The sequence below is a fragment of the Jaculus jaculus genome, chromosome 13 (assembly GCF_020740685.1).
Source record: "Jaculus jaculus isolate mJacJac1 chromosome 13, mJacJac1.mat.Y.cur, whole genome shotgun sequence".
Classification (NCBI taxonomy): domain Eukaryota; kingdom Metazoa; phylum Chordata; class Mammalia; order Rodentia; family Dipodidae; genus Jaculus; species Jaculus jaculus.
Window position 1 is genome coordinate 14,797,571 of NC_059114.1, and position 10,825 is coordinate 14,808,395.

General features: G+C 48.6%; 1 protein-coding gene across 2 annotated transcripts; it reads left to right on the forward strand.

The window, feature by feature from the left end:
- Positions 1-1,403: 1,403 nt before the first annotated feature.
- Positions 1,404-10,741, forward strand: C13H12orf43 (chromosome 13 C12orf43 homolog). Of its 2 annotated transcripts, none has more exons than XM_012950029.2 (6): positions 1,404-1,561; positions 2,963-3,005; positions 3,164-3,262; positions 7,495-7,568; positions 8,899-8,989; positions 9,835-10,741. In XM_012950029.2, exons 1-6 carry the CDS (start codon positions 1,408-1,410, stop codon positions 10,163-10,165), a joined length of 792 nt encoding a protein of 263 aa, XP_012805483.1. In that variant the 5' UTR covers positions 1,404-1,407; the 3' UTR covers positions 10,166-10,741. The 2 variants fall into 2 exon arrangements, with proteins under 2 accessions (XP_012805483.1, XP_044989047.1); XM_045133112.1 differs by having other exon boundaries at positions 9,838-10,741.
- Positions 10,742-10,825: the final 84 nt, after the last annotated feature.

A 10,825-nucleotide genomic window follows, 5' to 3' on the forward strand; every position in this document is an offset into this window, starting at 1 on the left:
AGACCAGCCTGGTCTACATAGTAAGACCCTGTCTCAAAAAAAAAAAAAGAAAAGAAGCCAAGCGTGGTGGCGCACGCCTTTAATCGCAGCACTGGGGAGGCAGAGGTAGGAGGAGCGCCATGAGTTCGAGGCCACCCTGAGACTCCATAGTGAATTCCAGGTCAGCCTGAGCTAGAGCGAGACCCTACCTTGAAAAAAAAAAAGAAAGAAAAAAGAAAAAAGAAAGATAGTAAATAAAAATTGCATATTAATGAGAAAGATGTGATTGTTTTTCTTTCCTTTTTTTAAATTAGCAAGCCCAACAGACTGGCCTTTTTTTTGTTGTTGTTTTTATGTGTGTGTGTGTGTGTGTGAGAGAGAGAGAGAGAGAGAGAGAGAGAGAGAGAGAGGGCGAGCGAGCGAGCTGGGGGGGGGGGGGCGGAAGAGAGGGAGGACAGAATAGGCGTGCCAGGGCTTCAAGCCACTGCAATAGAAGTCCAGACACATGCGCCCCCTTGTGTACAAGTGTGTGTGACCTTGCATGCGCTTGACTTAATGTGGGACCTGGAGAGTCAAACACGAGTCCTTAGACTTCGCAGGCAAGCACCTTAACTGCTAAGCCATCTCTCCAGCCTGACTTTTAAATAAAAAAAAAAAAAAGTTTATTATGTATTTGGTAGCGACAGAGAGAGAGAGAGAGAGAGAGAGAGAGAGAGAGGGAGGGAGAATATGGGCATGCCAGGGTTCCAGCCACTGCAAACGAACTCCAGACACATGCGCCCCCTTGTGCATCTGGCTAATGTGGGTCATGGGGAATCGAACCTGGGTTCTTTGGCTTTGCGGGAAAATGCCTTAACCGTAAAGCTATCCCTCCAGCCCTACAGAAAATATTTTTTAAACAGAGGAAGGCCTCCCAAGACAATACAAGCTATTGCTAATGCTTTTGGTTGCCCAGAACTAGAAGGTTAAGACCCTATAAAGTCCTTTTTTTCCCCCTTAATTAAAAAGGGGATGGAGGGATGGCTTAGAAGTTAAGGTGCTTGCCTGCAAAGCCAAAGGACCAGGGTTCTAGTCCCCAGGACCCACATCAGCCAGATGCACAAGGGGGCGCATGCACTTGGAGTTCGTTTGCAGTGGCTAGAGGCCTTGGTGTGCTCATTATCTCTCTCTCTCTCTCGAATAACATTTTTAATTAAAAAAAATTTTAATCTTTAATAGGAGTAAAGAAAAGGTAATGGGAAGGGAAATGGAAGGGAAAAGGAAAAGAAAACAAAAGAACATAGGAGAAGCTGGCCTCTACCCTACTACATAAGCTCAGAGGCGGGCTGAGAACTACAATCCCCATAATGCGCTGCAGCTATCACGTGGGTCCTGTGAGGTCATCAACAAGGGACGTTTTCTCCCACCATCCTTTGCGGCAAGCTCAATATGGTGGCGCCCAGGGGTACCATGAGCGATTCGGAGAGCAGTAACGGTAGCAGCAGCGAGGGCGATGAGGAGGAGCTGGCGCGGTGTCGCGAGGCAGCGAGACCGGCTTGGGACTTTGAGCCGCCCTCGCGGCCAGCGGAGAAGCCAAAGGCCGGTAGGAGCCGTGCGAAGAACGTGGGTTCTTTCCTGGGGCCCAAAAGCCTGACTTGCCTCGCCAGGAGAGCTCGGGCGGGGATCGGAGGCAAACCGCAGGTGCAGTGGAAGAGCGGTCCCTTCGACTCAGCAGAGGCCACTGATCACCTAAATGTCACTTCTGCCCATCCTTCCTGCTGCCCACTGAGGTCACCACCCCGTTAGACTGAGTCAGACACCCCCGGCCTTCTGTCTTTCCCGACCCCACACATTCCCCCAGTCCGAGGTCATCAATGAGCAGTGTTCTGACAGTGACTCCACAGTGCGATGGGAGTAAGTCGAAAGCCTGTCAAAGTAGGGATGCTTAATCATGGTTAGAATTTAATGAGCCCTTGAATTTAGAGCGGAAAAAACATACTGCATCTTTACCAACATGAGCCCCTAATGAAATTTAGCATCTCTTAGCTTCATACAAGCTGTCTAGAAAAATAAAATAGAAATAAAAATTATTTTAAGCCGGGCGTGGTGGTGCATGCCATTAATCCCATTACTTGGGAGACAGAGGTAGGTGGATTGCTATGAATTCAAGGCCACCCTGAGACTACATAGTGAATTCCAAGTCAGCCTGGACTAGAGTGAAACCCTACCTGGAAAAACCAAAAAAAAAAAAAAAAAAAACAAAAAAACAAAAAAACCAGTATCCTGAGAACGGAGCCAGGTTTCATCAGGCTACTAAAGGAGGTCATGGCAAATCAAGATTAAGAATCCTAATATAGCCAGGTTGGTGGCGCACACCTTTAATTTCAGCACTTGGGAGGCAGAGGTAGGATTGCTGTGAGTTCAGGGCCATCCTGGGCCAGAAGTGAGACCCTACATTTAAAAAAAAAAAAAGGTGGGGGGCTGGAGAGGTGGCTTAGTGGCTAAGCACTTGCCTGTGAAGCCTAAGGACCCTGGTTCATGGCTCGATTCTCAAGGTCCCATGTAAGCCAGGTGCAAAAGGGGGCGCATGCATCTGGAGTTCGTTTGCAGTGGCTGGAGGCCCTGGCGTGCCCATTCTCTATCTATCTGCCTCTTTATCTGTCGCTCTCAAATAAATAAATAAAAATAAACAAAAAATTTAAAAAAATTCATTACCACAAAGAGCCACCCTGGCCCACAACACTTGGCCCACAGCTGAGCATGCAGTGCACTTGATTACAATTTCACACACATGAAAAGATGGTAGCTGTTAGACTCTGGCCAAGTTAGTTCACATCTCCTTGGCTTTTCTTTTTTCTCAAATAGGGATAGTAGTCACCTCTCAAATGGGGATTTGAGGACGAGTCCCTGAGTTATCCATGTAAATCACTTAAAATAGTGCTTGGCACACAGCTGACATTTTGTTGTTTCCTCCATAAACACTTCATTTTTCATTGTTCCACAGATGCTACAAGTAACCAGTTGCCCACCTCCCAGCCAAGCCTCAGGTACTGTGCACTTTGGGTAGAAGCTTCATTGAGTCTTTGACCAAATATTGACCTCCTGTGTGCCAGATGCCAGGTTAGGAACAAGACACGTGGTACTTTCCCTTGTGGGAGCAGCTTCTAAGTTGGCAGAAAGTGAGGCCCTTTTATGTGTGTTATAGGCGTAAGGTGGACCAGCATGACCACGATGGCAATGAGCTTCAGACCACCCCTGAGTTCCGAGCCCACGTAGCCAAGAAGCTGGGAGCCCTGCTGGACAGGTAAGCAAAAGCCTGCCTTCTGCTCTTGTTAATACGAACAGCAAGAACCCAGGCTCCCTGAGGGCTTGCAAGTATATAAGCAGGCATGCATCATCCATCGCTTTGGTGCATTCATAGGCAACACATCACTCAGTCCTGCTGTTGCCCTGACTCTAAAGATCAAGCAGGTCTCTGAGAGACCCAGGGAAGAAGAGTTGAGTCTGTGTGTGTCTGGTTGTGTGTCCTTCCCCAGCCTTGTTTTACTAGCATGAGGACAACACATGAGGAAAAGCAAGATCTCATTCTCCTCAAGAGGATCAGGAAGGTCAGGCTTCATCACTCTGGGATGCTTTCTGTGAGCCAGCTGCTGGGCTAGTTCTCTGCCGTACATTTGCAGCACAGATTGAGAGAACCATCTGGAAGGCTTCAAGGTGGCATTTCTAAAGCAAGCCTACCTGTTTTGGTCCATCTGGGCTGCTTTAACAAAGTGCTATAAACTAGGTAGCTCACAAACAATGGAAATGGCTTCCTCAGATTCTAGTCTGGGAAGTCCAAGGTCAAGGCACCTGCAGAGTCAATATTTAGTGAAGACCTCTTTTCTTTTCCTTTCTTCCTGACACAATTTCATGTGGCCCAGGCTGGCCTTGAACTCCTGATCCTCCTGCTCCCACCTCCCAAGTACTGAGATGATAGGTCAATGCCTATATAGGCTGGTGTGAGGTTCTCTTTCTGTTTCATAGATGCCCTTGTCTTGCTGTGTCCAAGAGCCAAGAGGTTTCTCTTGGACTGCAACTCCCATGGCCTAATCACCCCTCAAGGCCTCACGTCATAAAACTATCACCTTGAGGATTAGGACTCAGCACAGGAGCTTTAGGGACAAACATTCAGACGTTAGTGCTAGTCTGTGGTGTACTTCAGGAATGCAAGGGGATCCAAGAGCAGAACAGCTGAAGAAACCCTGCAGTCTGTATTCATGGATGTGCTCTTGGAGGATGAGATTCATAATGTAGTCTGTGTGACTTGGTTTAGCCCACATTTTCCAAACTCATTTGGCCACAGTGCCTTTGCTTCACAGAAGAGGAATAGCGTACCATGAAGCATGTTTCAGGATGGGTTGCTCTAGATCCAGAGATCTTGACTTGGGGCCCTGGTAAAATGAGTCTTCCCGAAACATAGACCAATAGTTCTTGTGAGGCAGAATGTTGGACTAGAGCCAGAACCTGAGTCCCTGGCATTTGTACTAGTCCCAATTCAAAGATGTGATAAGAGGTTCAGGAATATCAGGTACATTGCAGCCTGTGGGGACCCAGTTGTTCCTTGTGAGTATTTGGCCTCTGGGCCATGGCCCCCTTGGCTTTGCAGTAAGCCACTGTGGAGGTCTCCCCAGGTGGAAATCCAGAACACTGGTCACCCATGGCCACAGTTCTTCCCTGTGGTGTCTTCTACTTCTCTCCAAAGAGATTTAAATGACCCTCCAGAGGGCCTCTGTGGTAGATCAGGTGTCCCAAACTGATGAATTTATTTGTTTGTTTGTTTGTTTGTTTGTTTGAGAGAGAAAGGGGGAGAGAGAGTGAGCGAGCCAGGGCCTCTAGCCACTGCAAACGAACTCCAGACACATATGCTACCTTGTGCATCTGGCTTTATGTGGGTATCGAGGAATCAAACCTTGGTTCTTTGGTTTTTGCCAGCGAATGCCTTCACTGCTAAGCCATGTCTCCATCCCCTGATGGCATTTTTGATGAGTAGTAACTACAGGGCTGTTCCTGCCCCATCATGTTGCCAGGGGTCTGTCTAGACCCGGTGTTTCCTGGTTCTTGTTGTCTTATTCAGAAAATTGAAAAGGTGCACACAAATACCAAAGCCGCGAGAAGTTTCATTTAAAGAGACAGTGCAAGAATACACTGTAAGAGAGCAGTAGGCAACTTCAGCTAGAGTGCCCAGGACCCTCAGGACTGTTTGGGGTTTCCTTTTGTGGGGTCCACCCAGGAGGAGGAGTTGGTTGTTGAGAGGCATAGTGGGGAGGAGGGTTCTGTGGATGACAGACTTGGTTTACGTAAGCCGTATTCAGTACACGTCTCTTCCCTTTGTGCGTGCGACGCTAATTATGTTTGTCTAATCCTGCACAGGTGTAAGATGGTCAGTAGGGGGTTTTCCTAAAAGCTTGCTCAGAAGACACAGTTTGCCTTACTGTGCATGCAGGGTTGGCAGTGCCCAGGCTCTAGTTCACAGATAAGTTCTGGGACATGTGTGTGTGTAGCCAGGTGGGAGTCCCAGGTGCCAAACCTTTCCCAGTGCCAGCCCGCTGCAACAGGACTTGAGCAGCGTCCTTGGCCTTTGGGTGTGACTGTGCTACAGTTGGAGAGAAGTCAGGGAAGCACTCAGTGCCCTGCTGGTTGGCCGTGAGAACACCATTGTGTCCTTCTCAGCAGTACAAGGGGACTTTTCTCCATTAGCATTCACAGTCTTTGTCCCCTTTGTGACTCTAGGAAAATGTTGCTTTTCATATTGGAGGTTCTATGAAACTTGCTGCTTCTCTTGGTGACATCATCATCACCATAGCTACCATTGAAAGAGCATCTGCCTGTGACGGGGCTCTTTGCCTAAGTGCCTGATGTTTGCTGCTTTAACCCTTGTGACAACTCTGCAAGTGGCAGGGGCCGTTGTCAGTGTGCAGATGGTTTATAAGAGTGAGAAGCCACCTTGCTGGCCAAAAGGGATGCAGGAAACGGCAAAGCCAGCATCCAAAGTGCATGACTGTGCATTTGAGTAAGTTAAAGGAGTGTATCAGTTTCAGATTCCTGGATATTCTTACACTTATGAGTGGTATTTAAGATCTCTGTGTTATTTCCTACAATTGCTTATCAACTTGCAAGTACATCAGCTTAAAAAAAAAAAACAAAAACATTGTTTTTAGCTGGGCATGGTAGTGTACACCTTTAATCCCAGCACTTGGGAAGTGGTGGTAGGAGGATCACTGTGAGTTTGAGGCCAGCCTGAAACTCCAGTGTTCCAGGTCAGCCTGGGCTAGAGTGAGACCCTACTTCGAAAAAAAACCCAAAAATCAAAAGCTATAGGTCTGGTTCTAGGGAGATGACTCAACAGTTAGAGTGCTTTCTTGCAAGCTCTGCCTGCCTGGGTGTGACTACCCAGTGCCCACATAAAGCTAGATGCACAAAATGACACATTCAGCTGGAATTTGTTTGCAGTGGCAAATGATCTGATGTACCCATCCTCCCTGCTTCTCTTTCTCCCCCTTCCTCCCTCCCTTTCTTCCTCCTGCCCTCCCTCTCTCACCATCTGTTTCTGCCTCCCTTCCTCTTTTCTCCCTGCAGTTAGTTAAAAAAAAAAAAAAATAGCTGGTCATGGTGGTGCACACCTTTAATCCCAGCACTCGGGAGGCAGAGGTAGGAGGCTCGTCATGAGTTTGCGGCCACCCTAAGACTACATAGTGAATTCCAGGTCAGCCTGGGACAGAGGAAGACCCTACCTCAGAAAATTTAAAAAAAAATTTTTTTTTTCAAAGGAAAAGAAAGCCAGGCATGGTGGTGCACACCTTTAATCCCAGCATTAGAAGGCTGAGCTAAGAGGATAGCTGTGAGTTTGAGGCCAGCCTAGGGCCACCAAGTGAGTTCCAGGTCAGCGTGTGCTAGCTCTACAAGCTGACCTCTGAGCCACTTTCCCAGACCAGTCATATTTCTGAGCAAAATATATATCCTTCTTCCTAACATGTGTACAGGAAGGACTTACTACTCATGGTCTTGGTTTTTTTTTTTGGGGGGGGGGTTCAGAATATTTGTACTTATTTTATTTGTGAAGGAGAGAGCATGGTTGCCCCAGGGCCTCTTGCCCCTGCAAACACACCCCATGCAGATGCGCCCCGCTCCTTTGTGTGGTCTTCACGTAGGTACCAGGTGATTGAACCCAGGCGAGAAGGCTTTATAAATAAGCCCCTTTAACCACGGAGCAATCTCCTCAGTCCATATTTTGTTTGGGGGATTGTTTTGTTTTGCTGTTCAGGTTTTGTTTTCTTTTTTTTCATTTAGAAACACAGTATCTCTCTCTCTTTCTCCACCCCCCCCCCCCTATCCCAGGCCAACCTAGAATTCATGATCCTTCTGCCTCAGTACCCCACTGCTGGGATTCAGGCCTGTGCCACCACACCCAGAAAAATAAGACTTTTTACATTAAAGATAAAAGTTATTTTGGACATTACCCACAATACCTTCCTATGTCAACCATCTCCTCTCTCTCAGCTCCATCACCATCTCAGAAGCAGTGAAGGAGCCACGAAAAGCTGAGGCACAGAAAGCGGCCTCAGAGGACGATGGTGAGTAGTTAGACTGTTAATAAATGCCGACGCCTGCGCACTCAGACGCACGTGTAGAGGCCAGAAATAATCTCCCATGTCATCTTCAGGGACACCAACCACTTCCTCTGAAGTGGACTCTGTCACTGGCCTGGAGCTCACCAATTAGTCTAGACTGGCTGGCCATTGAGCCCCAGAGATCCTCCTGTCTCCACCTCCCCTGGGATTACACATGCGTGCCACCACACCCAGCATTTTTTGTTGTTTGTATATTTTTGATTTTTAAAATACTTTATTTATTTGCAAGCAGAGGAGAAAATGGGTGCACCAGGGCCTATTGCTGGTGCAAATGAACTCCAGGTGCATGGAACACTTAATGCATCCAGCTTTACATGGGTACTGGGGAACTGAACCCAGGTTGTTAGGCTCTGCAGGCAAGTGCCTTAACCACTGGGCCATCTCCCCAGCCTTTTTTACTTTTTTGAGTTAGGGTCTCACCCTAACCCAGACTGACCTGAAACTCTCTGTGACCCAGGCTGGCCTTGAATTCACAGCAATCCCCTACCTCAGCCTCCCGAGTTCTGGGATTGCACTCCTGTCTCCAGACCCAGCATTTTTATGTGGATTTTTAAAAACTTTTTAAAAATTTACTTGAGAGAGTGAGAGAGAAAGAGGCAAAAAGAAGGAGAGAGAATGGGTGCACCAAGCCTCCAGCCACTGCAAACAAACTCCAGATGCACGTGCCACCTTGTGCATCTAGCTTACATGGATTTTGGGGAATCTAACCAAGGTCCTTTGCTTTGTAGGCAAACTCTTAACCACTAAGCCTTCTCTCCAGCCCTTTATGTGGATTTTATGAGGTTTGGTCCTCATGCTTGTAAAGCAAGCCCTTTGCCCATTGCACAGTCTCACCAGCCCCCAAATGGCAGTGTTTCAGGTTGTAGTTAGGCTGTGCTGTCACTTTATCTCTGCCCCTCACTGTGAGGCAGAAATTACCTTGACACTCCCATTCATAAATGAGACAACTGCTGCTCCGAGAACTGGTCAGTTGCCTCTGGTGACCAGTAGCCATCATTCCATGGCCCTCCCAGGCCCACTCTTTGTAGGCTCAGCTGCTGATTTCCAGAAGCCTGAGGACTTATCAGGATGTGGCAGCTGGTGCCTCATGAGCCTGCCCCGCCCCACCATCTAGTTCCATCAGGGCTCAGGCAGGCCTCACTTTGCACTCACGTGGCAGGGATGCCCAGGTCTCAGCTGCTGGACCAGGAGCCCCTGAGGACAGAGGCATAGCCTCAGCATATGGGGAGGAGGCCTGGTGTCTGCAGTGCTGACTCTGCCCTGTGATTCTTAGGCTTCCGCCTTTTCTTCACATCTGTCCCTGGAGACCCCAAGGAGGAAGCTTCTCCTCAGACCCGCCAAAAGCGACGGCCCCCCAGCTCCAGGTGAGCATTCAGACCCTTCCTTGCAGCTCCCCTTTGGTGTGTATGTGTGAGAGAAGTGGAGAGGGGGAGAAATAGAGAGAGTCTTTCATAGCCAAGGATGACCTTGAACTTCTTAGCTTCCTTCCTCCACCTCCCAAGTGCTGGAATTATAGGCATCCCACCCATATTTATGTGATGCTAGGGACTGAGCCCAGAGCCTCATGCATGCTGGTGACACTGCCAGCTGAGCGCCATCCCTAGTCCTTGGCTACTCCTCTTTGTTCCTCTTCTTGTCTTGGTCCCCTGAAATAGACAAGCAGACCTAGGCAGGTCCAGACCAAAGGAAGGTACCCATTAGGTACCTGGAAAAATAGGGTCCCAGCAGGAGGGTGCAGAGATTCTCTTGGGTGTAGCTTTGGGTCTTACAGTTTGTGATCATCTGTCTTGAGTCAGATCCTTCCCTGTGTCACATCTGCTTCCTGAGAATCCCTGTGATTTCTGGGCTCTACTGTGGTCCCCACATTATAAATGAAGATGTCGCCTGGGTGTGGTGGCACACACCTTTGATTCCTGCACTCAGGAGGTAGAGGTAGTGGGATGGCTGTGAGTTCGAGGCCACCCTGAGACTACATTAGTGAATTCTTGTCAACCTGGGATAGCAATAAATGAAGATGCTGTGCATCACAAAGGGTAAATCGCTTAGTGAGGTCACATGGCTAGGGAGCAGAGAAGCTGGTATTGGAACCTGGGTCTGCCTCTCTCCCAAGCCTGAATTATCTGACAGCCTCTGTGTGGTTTGGACAGCAGCGAGAGGTAGCTCTGGCACCTGTCCAGACCCTAGATAACGGGCTGCCCTCCCCTTGCAGCAGTGAGGACAGTGAGGAGGAGTGGCAGCGATGCCGGGAGGCGGCCGTGTCAGCTTCTGACATTCTTCAGGAGTCAGCCATTCACAGCCCTGGCATGGTGGAAAAGGAAACCAAGGAGAAGAAGAAGAAGTTGAAAAAGAAAGCCAAGAAGGTGGCCACCACAGACTTGGCCATAGCAGCCACCCCTGCCAGTGAGGCCACAGCTCCCAGACAGGAAAAGGAGACTGGCAAAGTTAATGGAGACAGGGTGTCACTTGGGACCAAGAAGAAGAAAAGGAAGAAAAAGATCAAGCAGGCCAGTGAGGCTTCCCAGTGTCCACAGACAGAGTGAAACAGCTGTGCCTGCAAATTGACCCCAGGCTGTCGGTGCCGTGCCCACCAGCTCTAAGGATGGGGCACCCAGAGGAGACAGTGCATATCTGGGCCTCACCTCCCTCCAAGTTCAAGCATGGACTACCCACAAGACCCTGACCATGATCCAGCTTGCCCAAGAGTCTAGTAAAGAAGTGACTGGGGTGAGAAGCCTGGGTGAGCTGAACAGACCAGCGGGTTCCAGAACATTCCATGGGCCTCAGAAGCCTTTGAGCTGTTAAGAGACTAGAGGCCAAGTGGTATAGCTTCTCTTGCTCCAGTACTACCCAAAGTGGGCAAATAGCAGGAGACATTCCTCCATCCCCATGCTCCCAGCCTGACATGACTAGTGGTCTTTAGGAAAGGAGGCCAGGGGTCCTCAAGCTGCTGAGGCCCTGAGAAAAACTTCTGTACTCCCTATGCCCCTTCCCCCATCTCCCCACCCTCATCCACTTACACTGGACAGACATTATCTGGAAAAGGAGGGAAGATTCTTTTTTTCCCGGTTTTCCAGAATTTTCTTTCTCCACATTTGTAAATATACCATGCACAATAATGTCTCTGAGTCAGTTTGCTTATTAAAAATAGTGGGTTAGTGATAATTGATTAAAAATAACTTAATCAAGGAATGTAGCTTAGC

Coding starts and splice junctions, on each gene's coding strand:
- C13H12orf43 (XM_012950029.2), top strand. CDS start 1,408: ATGGTGGCGCCCAGGGGTACCATGAGCGATTCGGAGAGCAGTAACGGT. Junction 1,562..2,962: donor AGCGGAGAAGCCAAAGGCCG/GTAGGAGCCGTG, acceptor ATTGTTCCACAG/ATGCTACAAGTAACCAGTTG. Junction 8,990..9,834: donor CGACGGCCCCCCAGCTCCAG/GTGAGCATTCAG, acceptor CTCCCCTTGCAG/CAGTGAGGACAGTGAGGAGG.